The 19,491-nt window shown below is 33.3% G+C and overlaps 2 protein-coding genes across 2 annotated transcripts; one reads left to right on the plus strand and one right to left on the minus strand.

Annotated features, from left to right (window-relative positions):
- The first annotated feature begins 488 nt into the window (after positions 1 to 488).
- LOC142616987 (zinc finger CCCH domain-containing protein 30-like) lies at positions 489 to 1,477 on the plus strand. The gene is made up of 2 exons (XM_075789707.1): positions 489 to 1,316; positions 1,460 to 1,477. The coding sequence occupies exons 1-2, from the start codon at positions 489 to 491 to the stop codon at positions 1,475 to 1,477; spliced, it is 846 nt and encodes a 281-aa protein (XP_075645822.1).
- On the minus strand, positions 1,359 to 14,502 carry LOC142615828 (protein DETOXIFICATION 43-like). Its single transcript, XM_075788683.1, has 15 exons — positions 14,462 to 14,502; positions 14,333 to 14,368; positions 14,089 to 14,210; positions 13,329 to 13,613; positions 12,486 to 12,673; positions 12,081 to 12,216; positions 10,079 to 10,175; positions 9,896 to 9,996; positions 8,341 to 8,504; positions 7,834 to 7,905; positions 7,546 to 7,662; positions 7,364 to 7,459; positions 7,112 to 7,233; positions 6,689 to 6,725; positions 1,359 to 1,603 (listed from the first exon to the last, which is right to left on the minus strand). The coding sequence occupies exons 1-15, from the start codon at positions 14,500 to 14,502 to the stop codon at positions 1,484 to 1,486; spliced, it is 1,734 nt and encodes a 577-aa protein (XP_075644798.1). The 3' UTR covers positions 1,359 to 1,483.
- Positions 14,503 to 19,491: the final 4,989 nt, after the last annotated feature.

The raw sequence follows: 19,491 nt of genomic DNA on the forward strand, positions 1-19,491 counted from the left end.
ACATTTTTCAACAAATCATAGATGACCTAGTTATTATTGTTGGGACAAAAAAGTTATCTCAGTGGGGAAGTTCAAATTTGAACTAATAACAATTAATCACCTGTGATTTGTTGTGAAAATGTTGTGGACGTAGTATTCTCTTTTGGATTAGTGTGGATATTTTTTGTGAACTCATAGAAATGTTGGAAAAGATTCCAATATACATAAAATTCAGGTTTGTCCCTGTTTGTTTCCCCAAGCAAATGAGTAACTTTAGGGTCGGGATGAACTAATAGCTGATGGTTTGTGAATGCTATATGTTAGGACCTATAAGATTCTTATATGACATGGGCATGCATCAATTTGGTATATGTTTTTCTCTAGATTGGTCTTCGTCCATTCATTTGGTCCATTAGAATATGAATAAAAGATTTTAATGGGTTCTTATATATCTAAATTTTAATGGAGATGTGTTTTTTTTTGGATTTTGAGTTTCAGCTAATTGAAGAATGTGCAGTGGTCCAGAGCGATCAAAATCATCGGCATCATCAGCATCAACTACGTCTCCATCTGTGTCTACTGTAGAAACCACATCTAACAACAAGGACATGAATAACCTAACTGTTCAAACTGAAGATTCTTTTTCCAACTTGCTCGACCTTGCTGCTAACAATGATGTTGAAGGCTTTAAGCAATGCATCGAGAGGGATGCTTCTTCAATTGATGAGGTTGGACTCTGGTATGTACGTCAAAGAGGCTCAAAACAAGTTGTTCCTGAGAAGAGAACTCCATTAATGGTTGCTGCAACCTTCGGCAGTGTTGACGTTCTTGAATTCATACTCGTGCATTCAGAGGCTGACGTGAACTTTTCATGTGGCCAAGATAAAACCACTGCCCTTCACTGTGCTGCTTCTGGTGGATCTCTTAACGCAGTTGATGTTGTGAAGCTGCTTTTATTAGCCGGTGCTGATCCAAATTGTACAGATGCCAGTGGTCTTCGCCCCATTGATGTTGTTGTTAATGTTGTTCCTCCAAAGTTGCAGAGCATTAGAGTGGCTCTTGAAGAGCTTCTCTCTCACAATGCTTCTGATGGCTCTGTTGGTGAGCGCCATCTACGAGTATCTATTAGTTCCTCAGGTTCTGATTCACCAACTCTATCTTCATCGCCAGAACATGGGTTGCCATCTCCTTCAGAGTTTGTATCTTCTCCTTTGAAGTATAATGATGCACCTATTCATTTTGCATTGGAGAAGAAAGAATACCCTGTTGATCCATCGCTCCCTGACATTAAGAACATCATTTATGCGACGGATGAGTTCCGCATGTTCTCTTTCAAGGTTCGTCCTTGTTCACGAGCCTACTCCCATGATTGGACTGAATGCCCATTTGTGCACCCTGGAGAAAATGCTCGTAGAAGAGACCCGAGGAAGTACCATTACAGCTGTGTGCCTTGCCCTGATTTTCGAAAGGGGGCTTGTAGACGTGGGGATATGTGTGAATATGCTCATGGAGTTTTTGAGTGCTGGCTCCACCCGGCACAATACCGGACTCGGCTCTGCAAGGATGGTACCAGCTGCAATAGACGGGTCTGTTTCTTTGCGCACACAGCCGAGGAGCTCCGCCCCTTGTATGTATCTACCGGATCTGCTGTCCCATCACCTCGCTCATCTGCCTCCGCTGCTAGTGTCATGGACATGGCTGCTGCAATGAACCTTTTACCTGGTTCTCCTTCATCAATCTCTGCCATGTCGCCTTCGCCATTTGCTCAACCCATGTCTCCATCTGCAAATAATGGCATTTCACACTCATCTATGGGGTGGCCCCAGCCAAATGTACCAACCCTTAATCTTCCTGGAAGCAACCTTCAATCTAGTCGCTTGAGATCTTCTCTTAGTGCCCGAGATATCCCCCCTGAGGATTATAATATGCTGTCTGATTTTGATGCCCAGCAACAGCTTTTAAGTGACTTGAATTGTTTTTCACAGTCCCGGTCAAATTCTATCTCTGTGAATCGTTCTGGTCGGTCCAAGACACTAACACCTTCAAACCTTGAAGAGCTATTCTCTTCTGAGGTCTCAATGTCTCCCCGATATTCTGATGCAGCAGCTTCTGCTGTGTTCTCCCCTACTCACAAATCTGTTCTTCTAAATCAATACCAACAGCAGCAGAGCATGCTATCGCCCATTAACACAAATGTTTTCTCCCCCAAAAGTGTTGAGCACCATTTATTGCAGGCTTCGTTTGGTGTTCCATCCCCAGGAAGGATGTCTCCAAGGAGTGTAGAGCCAATCTCCCCAATGGGCTCCCGACTCTCTGCATTAGCTCAGCGCGAGAAGCAGCACCAACAGCTGCGCAGCCTCAGCTCACGGGATCTTGGAACCAATAACCCAGCAACAATTGTTGGCTCTCCTGTAAATTCTTGGGGAAAATGGGGCTCCCCAAATGGAAAATTGGATTGGTTGGCTAATGGAGATGAAGTGGGGCAACTACGAAGATCATCTTCTTTTGAGCTTTCTAACAATGGGGAGGAGCCCGACTTGTCTTGGGTCCAATCTCTAGTTAAGGAATCACCACCTGAGATGATGAAAGAGAAGTTGGCAGTTCCGGTCTCAGGTGCTGCAGCATCTGGTGAGGGTTTGAATTCTAATTCTCAAATTGAATCCGTTGATCATTCAGTTTTAGGAGCTTGGCTTGAGCAGATGCAGCTTGATCAGCTCGTAGTTTAGCGAAATTGAATTCTTTTTTTACTCGATGAGATAGGGGAAAAAAATTGGAAGGTACATACAATTTTTTGTGGGTTACTGTTTTCTGTTTGGGAAGGTAACAGCAGGGAAGTTTGAGATTGGTGGTTAAGGGTGAAGAACGACGGGATAAAGTTCTGGAAATGATTCAATATTTTTTTACCATTTATTGTTTACAGAAGAAGTATGGAGAGAAGGAAACCTCTCTCTGGGCTAATATTAAAGAAAACCAGTCCAGGTTAGGTATCTCTCTTTAAAGATATCTGTTCTTAGGGTGATTTTTTCTTCCTTGAACTTTTATTTCCTTCTTAGAGTAAGCTGAATGTTAAATTGCAACAAAATCATAAGCTTTGTAACTTCTTAAAAATGTATCTTTTTTCTTCTATATTCTCTTGGGTGGAGCCATTATTGGTTGAACAAAGAAAAAGATTGTGGGGGAGGTTAGGTCTCAAGATGGGGTTCAAAATGGTTTTCGGGGATGTGTTTCCATTTGAGAATTCAATATTTTGTAAGGTTAGTGAGAGAAAAGTGGGGGGAAGGAAATATGTTTTATTTGATGTTGTAAAACTCAATTAAAGTTGTTATTATATCAATACCTTTATTTTTTGTTCTCTACGAGTGCCTGTCTCGTTCTTATCTTTATCTTTTCCTACATTCACTTTGTTATTTTCTTTACTTGATTGTTTAGAATGTGGGGTTTATTATTTGAAAAAGTATGAGGATCCTGGTCCTACAAGTGGATATATATTTGGATTCTTTCAATCTTTCTTGAGAAGATCAGCAAATGGATGATCCTTCTTTCTTAACTATAATGAGGGGTTTTTGATGTAGAGTGTGGTAGGGTATCGTGTACCTTCTTTTTGATGCTCACCACTCACCATTTTTATCCCATAAAGTGGGTGGGTGGGTCATTATCAAGAATGCGATGAATAATGGTTGTGTTCATGCTTAGAATTTTTTTGGTAGTGATAAGTGGGGGCATCTTGTGTTGGTAGGGTTTCCATGGCTTTGCTTTTAATGGTCGGTTGGGCATTTTCGATGCTTAGTTTCCAAGTCTTTGGTGTGGTTAGGTTATGTCTCACAAGTCACAACATTATCAACATATAATGATCAGTCATCATGATTACAGCTTGGTGCTACCCTGTCCAAAGCTTCATTATCATTAATGGTTACTAACACGCTTAGTTTTTATAATCTTAGTGATGCTTTAAGCATCTTTTATTATGCTTTTCAAACTTAATGGTTAAAATCTTAAGTGGTATAATTTGGTTCTCAACTTTTTAACTTTGTTTTAAAATTGTCCGGAGTATTTTTTATAATGTTTCAAAATGGTCCTTATTGTCATTTGATTGAAAATTCTAATGTAACAAACAAGATTCAAGAAACCAAGATCTATGATGTGACACGAATTCTATTTGCCATATTAGCAAATTTCTTTCGTTAGATGATGGTAAGGGTATCATTGTAATAATTAAAAAGTGTAGGGATTAAAGTGAAACAAAGGTCGAAGGTTGTTGGCTAAATTTGCAATTCAACACATTTTTTTTTTGTTACCAAAAATAAGTACTATTGAGTGTGTTAGGTTTTTAAGTGTTGGCTCATTTCACGACGTTTGTAATAAACATCATTTCAAGTTTATTGGTGTAAATTTCAAGCTTATTGAGTTATTGGTGTAATTTATTAATGGAAAATGTGGCTGGAGTCTCGGGTCAGAATTTGCTGCTCAAAGAAGATGATAAAGTTTCAATTTGTTCGATAGGAAGAGTTGATCTTTTGCCTATTATCTTGCATCAAAATGAAATTTTTAGCGAAATTTATATTTTATTGGAAAGAAGACATTTGGGGTTTCAAAACAAACACAAATTCGACTTAATTTGGATTTGAAACGAGTGATAAATAGTCGTTTTTGAGAAGAGGTAAATTCGTACCATCACTCTTTTAACTCTCATCGATCAGTTTTAGGTGTTATATTGACACCTTATAATACTCGTATAAAGCCTCCTAAACATGACTTTTCAGAGGTGAAGGGAGGTACGAACCTTATGCTAAGCAAAGAGACATAAAAAATAGTCTCCATCTCGATGAACCCTACGCTAAATAAAGAGAAAAAAAGAGTCTCCCATTTTGGTGAACCCATGAATACAGTGTGCGTATTGGTTGGTGTCATCAAAGCTTGAAACAACATAACTAACCAACTAAGTGTGGCACTCTCTGGTATTCAAAATTTTCAAGGAGGGTCTTTGAAGTTGGTTAAAGGGTCTGAGAGTAATCATTCATAAGGTTCCTTAAAAGGAATTCTTGTACCAAGAATTCAGAAGTTTTGAAATTGGTTCAGGGTCGCATTAGCAAGTTAAACTATCGAGCTATGTAACACGAATACAAATATGATACATAGTATGACATGATACATAGTATGGTGACATTACATTTCTTGAAAAATTAATACGATACGTCGAGAATACGATGATTAATTAATATTTATTTTTAGGTATATATATATTTTATATTTGAAATAAGTTATGTTTATTTTGAATTTAAAAAGAATGTAACGACAATAAAATGTTTAGAAATATATTAAAATTAATTTAAAGACAATAAAATATTGTTTAAAATACAAGCAAAAGAGTTCAAATAAACTAGACACCCATAAAAGAGTTCAAATAAACAACATTCAACATACAAAAATAGAACAATTGAATTAAAAAATGATTTTTTTTTTCTTTTTTGAGTGCGTACTTGACACTTATGTGTCTGTGTTGGATACGTGTCTGACACCAATACGTTGGCAATTTTGCTATGTTTGTACTTCCCAGCTATCGAGTAGTGTCTAGGGTGAAGGGTTTTAACTATATTGTAAAACTTCTCTTCTATCGTGAATTGGCTCATTGGGTTAGAGGTACTCTTCTAGTAGTTTTTCCTTTAGAGTCGTTCTCCATCGGTTTTCCACTACGTAACCAAATCTCTATGTTCATTGCTTTTTTGATTGGGTGACTTTCTGGTTTGTGGTGCTTAAATTGAAATAACTATGACCACATAATTGTTTATTTTTATTTTTAACTTAATTGATAAATCCGTTGTATAAGCAATTAAGGGATCTAAACAACTTTGTCGGTGTATGGCATAAAGTAAGTGTAAACTTACAAGGCAATGAAGTTTATAGAAGTGTAGTTCCACAAGATTGTATTCTTACCTAATTTGCTTTGGATCTTCAGTTCTACTTCTACAAGTAAGAATTGGAAACTTAAATAATATTCCAGAATTGTTAAGTTTTGGTTTATTACAATCATCTAGCCTAAACTATACTCACTATTAAGGTGTATTTGCAAAGAGTTGATCACCAAACTTCAAAATTTGGTAATCCACACTTTTAACTTAAAATTTCAGAATCAACACTTTCAATGTCTACAACATTCGTAATATGTATTATTAAATTATTAATTTAGATTTTAATTTGGTTGGTAAGTTAATTTACTAATTATTCTCAAATAAGAGTGTTGATTGTAAAATTTCAAAGTTTATGGTGCATATTATGATCCAGAAATGTGTCTCAGAATATCTTATTGGAGGTGGCACAGGTTAAGCTTTTGAAATAGTTTGCACTTACCAATCTCAATGCAAAGACTCAGGCGTAATTGTTTAAACATCAATATGATTCATATAACAACACTTGAGCATATATATTGTAGCCATCATGCCAAGAGGCAGAGATGGTAAAAATATTAACTAGTAGCTGAATCCAAAATATAAAAATTCATTACAATAGAGAGACATAATAAGCTTGTAGACCACATATAATCTGTAGGATTCATTCTCTTGAGAAAACACTTCTTTGCTGCTGTTCACTGTAATTGTTGCTTCCTTAAAATATTTTAGGACGAAAATCAGATTCCAATGTGTCTCTCTATGTATCTTCTTGGAGGAGGTGGCATATAATGTTCGTGAGAGTGGCAAATCTACATGGTTTTCGCCCTGAGGAAGCGCCAAGGACCAGTTGCTGTGCCCACCCTGCAATTGTAATTGCATAAGAGAGAGAAAAAAAGAAGAAAAAAGCTTCAGAATCTTTCAATTTCCATGGTTCCAAATACTTTTGTCTGTATGTAAAAGTAGTGAAACTAAGCATTCAAGGAATGGTGTAAATTAAAATGTGGAAATATTTTGATCATGAGTAATATTACAGACAATTGTTTCCTCAAATATTCAAAACTTGCTGAGGTGACAAGTTCTTATTGATTTTCATATAGGCTTATCACTGGCACTACTTTATTTTCCATCATTGAAAACTGGTTGCCTTAGCAGATGAGAATTTCTTTTTGAAACAAGTTGTCTATAGACTGATTGTTTGATTATAGATTTCATAAATGAACAAAAAATTGAATAAGAAGGAGAATCACCTCCAAACACCAGCAATTGTACGCAATCCCATGTAGATAACTAAGGCATACCAGATTCCAAGATAACCTCTGTATTTAGCAAGGAGATATTCTGAGGTAATACTTGCAATAGCCATCATAATCTGGAAAAGAAGAAGAAGAAGAAACTTATCAAGAACTATTAATGAAGGAAAAGTTCAGAAAGATAAAAATAAAAAATTATTGAGGACTTGTTTATAGTGTAAACAAAAGAGGGCTAGCTAGTAAACTTGCCATTGAATATGCAGTGTATGCAAAGTCAGCTGCTCCAAAGTTCACACCATCAAGAACAAAAGCAAAGGTGTTTATTGGTTGTGTTCCAGCAATAAACTGATCAACCAAAAGGGAATATGTCAGTTATAATGGTTGAAAGAAATTATTAACATGTAATTATTTTAATGTTAGCGGGAATATACCGGAATGCCTAAATACATAAGGTGCAGAACATTTTTATCAGTGGTAAATACTCCAGCTCCAAAGTATAAACCAGATCCAACCAGAACAAGGAGCCCAAAACCAGCAACAAGACCCATCTGCATTGTCAAAAGTGATAGGCAAATTGAGTCTCATCTAAATACTTCAATGCTAAATGAAATCAATGAAGTGGAGCGTACTAAACTACCACTTGTGGAAATGTTGAATTTAATCATTTAGCCATTATTTTGACCCAGTGAATTTACTTGTATTTATAGAAATGTAAATACCTGCGATACCCGGATTGCAGTTTCCACTGCCTTTTTTAAGTCCTTCTCAGCAAATGCACAAGCTAGAATAGCCTAAAAGAATGGAGAAAGTAAAGTGATATATCATTAGCCTCTGTTGGGAATAAAGCAATTAGTTAGAACAGGAAACCTACATGCTACATTATTTAGAAGTTGCCAGATCTTTGTTAGTTTTTTTACACATACATAGAGCATTAAGCTATATATATGATTCCAACCCATTGAAGCATCTTGATATACATAAAAATAAATTAAATGGTGAAATTATACAAAGAGTTATTGTTAGGGACAACAATTTTCACAACTATTAACATGGCTTTTTGTGATTGGAGTATCATTGCTTTCTTTTGGGTCCATCATTGACATCACTTTTATTATGCAGTAAACACAACAAGCCATGTTTACAGTTGTGCAAAATGTTGAGTCCTATAATTCTTGTCTAACATAAAAATTAACTAGCTTGATGGGAAAAAAAAAGGCATTGCCTACCTGTCCAGCAACAGCCAAACCATCTGCAAGAAGTGATGATGTTAACCAGACCTGCAAACAAATCTGGAATGCAGCCATTGGAGTAGGGCCAAGCCTTGCAGCCAATGATGCGGCAAAGGTCACACAAGATGTCACAGCTATAACTCTTGACAGCATCAGAAAACCTGCATGATCAATCCAAAAACATAAAGAGAGTTAAAATGAGCTATTGGAAGCACCCAAGAGCAAGTAATAATGCTTTGTGATAAATTAACATTTATCTTAAAAGCTTAAGCTATAAGAAAGTAGTAAATTTTATCATCACTTTGAAATCATAATGAATAGGAATGCTCGTAGATTGACAGTGAAGTCAGTAGTGTGTGTGTGTGTGTTTCACCAAGGTACACCTTTGCTTTGAAGTTAAAATTCCAAATAGAGCAGACACTGGTGGAGGAGATGAAGCTGAATGTTCAAAAAGTGTGTAAAACACCTATGAACGTTTAGATCTCCAATTTACAAAATACTAACACAAGCTTATTATTAAACAATGTATGTGCGGAATATGAAAATAAGCTAAATCAGAATTGGTAAAACAATCTAAACCGAAATTAATCATAACCACAACAACAATTAAAAGGTAAAGATTAAGGGAAGAGAGATGCAAACACAAAGACAACATAGCGATGTGTTATCGAAGAGGAAACCGAAGTTCTCGGCGTAAAACCTCTCCCCCGCCCTCTAAGCGGTCAATAATCCACTAGAGAATGAAATTGGGATACATGAACAGCAGAAAACCCTCCAAACCTAATCTACCCAGTGTACCTAAGCCTTCCAAGCTTATTGCTTTAACGAGGTTACGCTGAACCTTTGTCTTCTCTAGCTTACCGGATTCTGCTATAGCCCATAGCATCAACCAATATCAATTGGTTCCTTCCTAACTGCTTCCCAAACACCAAATAACCTTCTTACAGATATGAGTATGGTGAGAAAAGGATTTGGCTAAATGTACCTCTCATGAATGTAACAATGGAGAGGGTGAGAGTAGAGGAATTTGGAGAATCAAAGGATGAAGATTGTGGATGAGTCAATCTTGTTATTCTCTAGGGTTTCTCTCTCAAAATTCTCTTTAGAAGCTCTCTACAATACGTGGGTATAAGGGGTATTTATACTGGTGTGTGTTTGGAATGCGAAAGGTTAGTTTTTCCCAAACAGAGTGGTCTGGTGACTTGACCTTACGACTTGACTGAGTCGTAAGTCTGAGTCGCAAGCTAACTGCTTGGCCAGACTGGAAGTTTTGTCTGTAGTGCTCCAGCTGGCGTGACTCTTCAGCTCTTCTGGATGCTTCACATGTGTGCCTCCTTTGGCGACTTGCCAGCTGCGAGCTACTTGCGAGATCTAGTTGCGAGGCCCTGCTTGAGTGCACACTTTTGAGCTTTTCTTCACACTCTTTCACACACTACCCTTACATGATTTCCACCTAAATACAGGGTTTCTGAATGCTGAATTACAAGTAAATTGACACGGAATAAAGCCAACAAAATGATTGAATAAATTCAATCTTACAAAAGCCTCTTACCATTTTTAAGAAACCGACCAAATTGTAACTCCCTCAATTTTGGAGCAAAGATATTTACTTCTTGAATCAATCTCAAGAAAAGAATCAGAGCAATTAGGCACCTACAAGGAACATCAATTATGTGAGAATGTGCAGTGGCTGCATGATCAAAAAGGATAATATCGACTTTTTTATACAACTTACTGTGAAAGAGCATGTGCAATGGCTGCACCCCTGACTCCCATATGCAAAACAAAGATGAATATTGGGTCCAAAACCACATTCATTCCATCTCCAATAGCTACATATAATAAACCCCAAAGAAAGAAAAAAGAAACCTGAGTTAGAGGAATTGTCCAACAATATTATAATATCCCAGATTGTATGGAATTATATATAAAAATGGATTGAAAAGGTGTTGTACAAGTGTATAGAGTCCTATTGAGATAGGTTCAAGTTACACCTAGTGTAACTTCTTAAGAATTACACCTTTTTTGGATCATTGATTTGTATTAGATCTAAAGGTGAAAAAAAAGTCATGGTCAAACCATTATTGTTCCCTAGATATTAGTAATTAAGTCATTAACTCTACATAGCTAGCCAACATTGGTTCATTCACAGGGTGAGCAAATTCCATATCTCAAAGCATCCTTCATTATCTGTTTTCAAGTACTAACTGACCAAGTGAGCCTGCGAGGTTGGGTCTTGCCTTTTGTGTTCTAGTCAAGGGCGGACTTAAACACTATATATGTATCTTATAACTTCGCAATTCAGTGTTTGGATAACTAGGATGTGACTAGTGTGGTAAGGTCAATCTTGTTCTACACTTGTCCATCCTGTGCTCATACTTATCAAAAATTGGAAAATATATAAAGCTTTTGACTCCACGCCAATTATTATTTGGATTATTCGTGTTTGTATATATTTATTATTGTTTTCTCATTTCTTGTGAATTGTTTAATGTAATTTTTTATATATTAATTTTTTGTCATACGTATCATAATTTAAGTACTCTTACCTTTTTTATAAGTCAGAAGTCATTAAAAAAAAAAAAAGATAGAAAATATTTCCAATTTTATTATTGTCTTTTAATGCGCAAAACCTATAAAAATATAAAGAAGGTCAAGAAAAATAACAAAGAAAGACTTAAAAAAAAATAAGGGGGCAAAATTATTGTTCTCTTTTTAAAGTGATAAAAAAAAAAGAGGCTAATAAGACTTTAAATTCTTTATGTAATAATATACAAGACCATGTGAGAGAGGGAGAGAACATGAAGCTGATGATGGACAGAAAGTTAATGCTGTTTTTATTTTTCTATTTTTAATTAGAAGAGTTAATGACTTAATTACTAATTTCTAGGGAACAATAATGACATGACCATGATTTTTTTTTTTTCACCCTTAGATCTAATACAAATCAATAATCCAAAAAAGGTATAACTCTTATGAAATTACATCAGGTGTAACTTGAACTCGACCTTATATATATATATTGAAAATCTCACCGTTGAATTACATGTTCTATATGTTTTTAACAATCATTCCAATTTTCATGTCAATTGGATGTTATCTACCATTTGATCCATAAACTTTTCTTTTATGTATTATTTTAAACTACAAAAATTTGAATTAAAAAAATTGATTGATGACAAAGCTATTAATCTTTGATCATGTTGAAATTTTGCAAGTATGGAGAATATACGAAGATAATGTAATCTAATGATAGATTTGTTAAAATTTGCATCAAATTAAAAAATATTGAATAGTGTAACATTACTCATATTTTGAAAATCTCACCGTTGAATTACATGTTCTATATGTTCTTAACAATCATGCCAATTTTCATGTCAATTGGATGTTATTTATCATTTGATCTATAAACTCATCTTTTATACATTATTTTAAACTACAAAAATTTGAATTTAAAAAATTGATTGATGACAAGGCTCTATTAATCTTTGATCATCTTGAAATTTTGTAAGTATGGAGAATATACGAAGATAATGTAATTTAACGTTAGATTTGTTAAAATTTGTATCCAATTAAAAAATATTGAGTGGTGTAACATTGCTTAGAGTTGCAGTAGGTGTAACATGAACCCATCCCATATATATATATATATATATATATATATATATATATATCTGGTTAGTATTTCTTTGAATCATCACAAATGATTTAAGATGTGACTTGGGGGCACTCCTTACCTGTGGCATATAGAGGAGTTCTGGTATCCTTAAAGCCTCGGAAGACCCCTTGCATAGCTAAGGAGAGAAGAACTGCAGGAGCACCAAGTGCTCTTAGTGTTAAGTACTGGGTTGCTGGTACATACATAGGGGAATCCTATTCAATAGAAGAAAGACTACCATTATGTGGTTGTCATGAGAGAATGAAAATGCATAAAATTAGAAAACAAATTATATAATAAAGGACATGAAATTTATAACAAAGTAAATTTCTTCTAACACCCCAAGTCCTTCAAACCCAAAGGCTAACATAACCATGAACACCCTTTTTCCCTTTAGACAAGCCTTTTGGGCTTGAAGCATTTGGGGGTGTTAGCATGTCCCTTAATTTTACGTCTATTTTTTGTATAGAAGATATATACTTACAGTCTTCACACCCATGATCCTCAAGAGAACTTTTGACCCAAACATGAGTAGCAAAGCTTGCGCCACACCAAGAAGTGTGCCCATGATAAGTGCTGTTGTTGCTGAAGGAACGTTTCGCTTCCCCCTTTTGCGAGGTGCAGCCTTGGGACTAGTGACAGAGGGAGACCTGATTGATACTGCAATAGAATCTGATAACAATCAACAAGAAATATGTTACAACAATGAAAATTTTCAGCCTTTTCTTTTTTTTATAAAAATGTTTGCTTTGAATTAAATTTCAAGAAGGATATGTGTAGCAGAAATGAAATAAAAGTCGTCAAGAGTTTTGTAGTTCAGTGGTATTGTTTAATTTCCCTAATGGAAAGAACTTAAGTTCAAGTCCTCTTTCCTCATTTGTTGTATTAAAAAAGAAAGAAGAATAAAATGGAAGTTGTTATTACTATAGAAGTTGCATACTTGCATCCATTATCCCAAAGTTTTGTAGAAATTAAAAAAAAAAAAAATTTCTGAACCCTTTTTGGGACGGATGATAAAATTAAAATAATAAAGATTAGAATGACGATTGAAAATTTATAGCTCTGACAATAACAGTTTTCTAAGACAAGCGTGCATAATGCACTGGTAAAATAAACACCATAAGTTAAGGTTTATCTACCATGTTAGCCTTTTGTTTTAGTTCTTATTTTTTTGGAAACTTATTGAATATATTTGGCTAATCATGATTAGTTTGTTGAGAATTTATAATCGATCCTAAAGTTTTGGGACTAAGACTTGGTTGTTGTTGTCGTTGTTTTCAACACTCATTACACGTGAGAGAGAATGAGAGAGAGAGAGAGAGAGCACCATTTTTTGGCGTAGCCACTTTTATTTCACCATTACTTGGTGTAGCCGCTTTTGTTTCAGCATTTTCTGGTGTAGCCGCTTTTGTTTCAGCATTTCTTGCAGCACCTTCTTCCAAGTTCTGAAGCTCGAGGGCCTCTGCCTCTTTTGCTTCAATACCCAATCTTTCCATAGTGTCTTCCTCAGCAACATAGGAAGTGGTAATGCTCACAATGGGGTACATGGTAATCCTTGAAAGTTGGTTAAATATGGCAATAGCAACTCCAACAGCACCAATATCATTTGGACCTACACAACAATGGAAATAAAGGCAATTTAATTTGCAAAATCCTCTGTATTCCCAAGTGTATTCCACATGATCAGACAATTATTCATAATTTTAGTGATGTTGACTATTCATAAGCCATATTCTTTATTAGATTTAGAACCATAAGCAGTTAGATATTATTACATTAAGTTCTATATTCTTTTAAATTTTTTTTTCAAAGCGAATAAAAAAAAAAACACTTGATAGTTTGTGCACTTGGGGTATGTAAATGTATCAGGAACTGTTTTTTTCATCAATTAAACACCTCCATGTTTTATGGTAAATAATTATCTTATGCATCGAGCATATGTAGCATCTCTCTCATTATAGTATGTGAACTTCACACTTGCGTGAAATTCAAATACTATATATATTTGATGTATAAGATATCTTCTCATCTTTGAGGCACTGCCATAGTCTCTCTATAAGCAATTAACGTAGAATAAAGAAGCATACCAAGACGACCAATGAACATTGTGTCCACAAGAGAAGCCACAGGGTCAGCAGCTAAAGCAAGGACTGCAGGAACAGCAAGTCCTAAAATCTCCTTGCCAAGTGAATCTAGCTTGCAAACAAGGCTGCAATTACATTCACAAATACATGCATCACCATCTGTTAGTTAAATATTTCTCTATTTTTATTTTTGAAGTAAGAATTCATACCAAAGTAATATAACTACAGAAATTGAATTAAATTGCACCTCAAGTCTTTCAAGAAAATGACAAATGGTGTCTTTGATGTCCTCTGGTATCGTAGCAATTCATCAACTTCAGTCTCTTGTTCCAGTGAAGCGGCTTTCTGATTTTCATTTGGTTGTGAACCACCACCATTCTGGTTTTCATTTGGTTGTGCATCACCATTCTGAGTCATGATATCTATTGGAACAAGTTAAAAAAAAAATATAATAAATAACTCCATGATGCAATAATAAATCCAATGAAGCTAACTGTGCTTCGATCTTAATTAACAATGGAAAAGCAAATGAAAACGTAATTAACCAGCTAGTGAACTGGCTATACTTCAAGAACAATTAATGTTCAAATCATTGTATAAACCGACCTTCTTTATTCAGATTATCAGAGTGAAGATATCAATGGCTGCAGAAATAGGAAAGTGGTAGCTGATTGCAGAATGATGAAGTGAAGTCATGAATTTATAGGCCAAATTATGAAATAAAATAATGCCATGGTCAAATTCTTGATCATGTAAGATCAAGGAAAAAAATTAAGTATTAACAGAAGTAACCTGAATTTTGAAAAAAGTAGTGTCATAGTCAATAAACAGCATGTTAAGAAAATTTTAAATATTAGATGTTTTTGTTGGGAAGATGTAGTCACTACAAGAAAAAGGGCTATCATGCACTTATTAGGCTTGAACATTGCCTTAGTTTCATATTCCCCTAATGCATAAGCAATGAAATGGAGAAGAAAGTACATACACAACTTCATGCTCGAACAAATAATGTGATTTTTTATTTATTTTATATATATGAAATAAAATAAAAATATACACACCCAATAGCAAAGCCAGAAGATTTCTTCAAGGGATCAAGCTATATATATATTGCACTAATAAAAACTCAAAGAACTTTAATTCCTAATTATAAAATCAACATTTGTTGTTTCTTCTTAAAGGAAAAAAAAAATAATGTTCATATATTTAATTTTCTAAGTGATTTTTTTTTAAAGAATGCTTTTATTAAAAAGATTTACTTATAGTATATTTCCAGGATATACTATTATGCTATAAGACTAATTATAGAAAAGAAATAGTGTATTAATAATATATATACTTTGATGAATGCTATCTGGGCTTATTAAATGCTAGAGTTACAAATTATTTTACAATATTTTTATTGTGACAAATTTTTGGTTCTTATTTGAGCTCACCATTGACATCATTTTTCACTTATAAAAAAAAAGGTTATTTTTAGATACTCATAAAATATGGTCAATCGCGCTCCCTTCTCTCATATTCATGATGCGGTCAACTTATTATATTCACATAATTTTTGCACTTATAAAAAACGAGTAATTCTTAGGTACTCTCAGAGTACTGTGAATGATGCTCAATCCTCTCATATTAATGGTGGGGTCTATTTATTAAATTCATGGTAAGGTTCAAGAGGGAACACTATTTCATTATACTTTGAAAGTACCTTAGAATTTTCCTCCAATTATTACTCACTACATTAGCAGTTTGTAAAAAAATTTGTAGCTCTTAGAACATTTTCCATATAATTTTTTATATTTATGAAATACATGATATGTCATAAATCATAAATAGACAATTCAAATATTCATTTATGAGGTAATTAAATGCCATCAATCACATTCATTACTATATCAGTTTGTAATTAAGTTTAATGTTGAAAAATTTATATTACTTTTAGCATTTTCCTACATTAAATACACTTTGAATTAATGAGCTATTTATGGTATAAAAGTAATTAAAGGAAACAACAGTGATGTATCAATCTTCTAAATAAATGTATTACATGTTTTTAATAAAACTTTAGGAGGTATATTATTTAAATTTATATATATGTATATATATATTTTTGGGAAACATTTAAATTTAAATTTAAAATTGCATTTTTAACCAATTATATAAAAGGGTAGAGGGATTTTTGACCAGTCAAGAGGTCATTGCTCTTTGCTCCGCTAGCCCCACCTCCCTCCCAATTTCCAAGGTAGTCAAGTATTAGGGCATCACAGAGAGAGATGAGAGATGGGTTAACGTTTATCATTTTTCCTAGTGGAGTTTATTAATTAATTATTTTTGCTACCAAGTGAGGAAGAGGTAAATTTGAACTCAAATTCTTTATATATTAAAAAAAAGGACAATATGTTTAAAATTTATAAGTCTCTGATCAATTTTGCTTAATTAATGGAACATATTTGGGGCGTCAAGATAAATGTTCATTCTTAAAATATCTACATTCTAGGTTTTAAGTTGTAATATCACCGTTAATTAGATCCCTTACAGCAACGTGGTTGATCTCTTCGTTAAAGTTAAAACATCAAAGGGAAATGCTAACGGATGCCCTTAAGGCAATGATTAACAATTCATTTTTAAAAAAATTTTATGGGCAAAAAAATTAAAAAAGCAATTAAAATTTTGACAACTTTTTTCATTTTTCATAAAAGTAGTGTCAAAACTTTTCTAAAATAGATTGTTAGCTATTGCCCTAAGAGCACCCGTTAGCATGACCCAACATCAAAAGTTAAATATTAATTGATTGAAATTATTTATTTAACATAAGTCTCATTTATCCACTTAATTAATTAGAAACAAATAACAATTATCATTGATACCCATGGTGTACTATATAATCAAACTGTCATATATATATATATATGTTTGTAGGATTATTATGATTGATACCTGGTAAGAGTTTTGTAACTTAATTGATATCTTCTCATGCACAAAGTATTTAGAAATTTAAAAGGAAAATTGAGGATTTGAACTGGGAGTCAGTAGTATTTATATTGTAAGTTGTAACTATCTCAAAAAAAAAAAAAAAAAAAATTATTGATACCCATATGGTGTACCATATAAACACCTTGTTATATAACATACACGAATAGTGCAAAAAGGATAAAAACTTCACGATACATTTGTCTTCTTTATTTGTATAAAAAGTCTCATTTACTTGTCTTCTTTACTTGTATAAATATTTTGGAAAAGTGACAAAAAATTCAATGATACATTTATAATTTAATCAGTGTCTACGATTATTATTATTGATACCCATCATATTATATACACGAATGAGTGTCATAATTGAAAAAAATAAAAAAAATAAAATAGTATTATAAATTATATTAAAAAAATGCCTTAACTTGACTGTTGTTGAAATTTTAAATTACATGCACGTGTTTCCCACGAACTCTAGTCTTTTAATGTGATGTGTGAAATGTGTAATTGACAAATAATGCATATTGTATTTGGTAGTTTATGATTTTTTCAACTGAGAGTCTAAGTTTCCAATCACCCTCCCTCACTTAAGACGTATAACAATAAAACCAAATTAGTTAGTAAAGTTTCGCTTCAAATGCAAATTGTTTAAATTTGATTGAAATTCTTCAGTCTTTTAATTTTATTTTCATTCGATAGAGTTGAGGTGTTTTGTCTAAAGACTTAAATTGACAAAATTTGAAATTTTGTAAATCCAACTGAATAAAAGTAAAATTAGAAAATTGAAATGAATTTCAGTCAAAACTTAGTGACATGCCATTTTCATTTTAGTCTAAAGTTTATATATATTATATCTCAACATCCTTTGAATATACTAGAGAATTTGCAATGAAATTTTTGTTAATAAGGCGGTAATCATCATGTTGTCAAATTAAGATGCATGACTTGGCACATATATAGAGTTCCATAGCATGCAGATCCAATAATACGACTAACTAAAAAATTAAGCAAATGTGATTTATGACAATAAGAAGGTGAGGTCAACTATACTTGTACATAGGAAAGAATCAATTTTCTTCAATTTAAAATTATCTCAAGTTGGGATCGAATTGCCTAAGCAAAAAATTCAATTAACACAACCAGTCCCATGTTGTCACCAGGAGATGATGACAAACTGTACAAGGAGGATTAAAAAAAAACAAGTAAATCTGGGGAATTGGGAGCCATATATATATATTTTAATAAATAAACAAATGAATAATAAAAAAGAGTAATTTGCACCAGAAAATGACTTGTCTATACCAACCTATGTAGCATGCAATTGATCACTGCAAACAATTTGTCTCTAATGAGAAATTAAATGTGGCATGCTATAAGCAATGGTGTGAAAGGAAAATGACTCGAAAGATTGTAAGAATAAATATGAATTTACTAAAACTTTCTGGGGAGGACTTAAGCAACCAATATGAAAATACACAATAAAAAAGCATGCATGACACGTACATGTTTTGCATGGAGTTATCCTATTTAGTTCCGTAATTCCTGAATATTAACATTGTGAAAAAAGTTAATTAGGATGAAAAAATAATTGAAACTCTGCATCTTGCACAATGTCTTTTTTTTTTTGTTGTTGAGAAACTGCATCTTGCACAATATCAATATATATATATATATATATATATATATATATATATATATATATATATATATATATATGTAGTTGCTTATACTCTTATATGCATCTTTCTAAATCACTTCATCTTTCATGCGAAAATTTCGAGTTCCTATAGGTGTAGAAGGACGGGTTTGGTTGAGTGTTAGGGGCGGAACCAAAAATTTTTGTTTAAGAGGATCAACTCCTATTTTTATAGCCCTACATCCTTAAAAATCTTCATTAGTTATATGTATTCAGTATTGTTACGGTGTTACCCTACTTTCCTCCTCTACTCTTTGTCCAAATTGGTCCCGTTAATGACTAATCTGTTGATTTCTTTTATTGGGTAAAATTGGTGTCTCAAAAAGAGGCAATTCAATAAATTGTGAAGGTATTTTCAACAAATAAGCTGGAAATATATGAGGACATAGAGCTTGGCGTTATAAGAAATGAGGAAGGTATTATCATATATATTTTTTTATTAAAATGGAAAGTATACCTTTTAAGTCTAAAAATTAATTTTGATTTAATCCTTGAGATTGAAAATTTTAGATTTTATTCCTAACCTTTATGCCCATGTTCTTCTCCAAAAAAAAAAAAAAAAACCTTTATGCCGATGTTTAATTTCTTCTTTTCATTCATTCTCATTGATTATGGGATAATTAAGTATCAATAAACTCAAAAAGACATTATTATTTAAACTACATCATTTTGAGTCATACTTAAGCTACATAATTTATTTTTATTAATCCACATAATTCATTTATTTATTTTTGTTTATAATT

Source organism: Castanea sativa, chromosome 11 (genome assembly GCF_040712315.1).
Source record: "Castanea sativa cultivar Marrone di Chiusa Pesio chromosome 11, ASM4071231v1".
Classification (NCBI taxonomy): Eukaryota; Viridiplantae; Streptophyta; class Magnoliopsida; order Fagales; family Fagaceae; genus Castanea; species Castanea sativa.

Bases quoted from the DNA above. Each gene is read 5' to 3' on its own strand.
- LOC142616987 (XM_075789707.1), top strand. From the start codon at position 489: ATGTGCAGTGGTCCAGAGCGATCAAAATCATCGGCATCATCAGCATCA.
- LOC142615828 (XM_075788683.1), bottom strand. From the start codon at position 14,502: ATGACTCAGAATGGTGATGCACAACCAAATGAAAACCAGAA. The intron at 6,726-7,111 runs GTGATTCTCCTT...TTACAATTGCAG, and splicing joins ACAATTGCTGGTGTTTGGAG to GGTGGGCACAGCAACTGGTC. The intron at 1,604-6,688 runs GCGAAAACCATG...GATACATACAAG, and splicing joins GTCCTTGGCGCTTCCTCAGG to GGGCGGAGCTCCTCGGCTGT.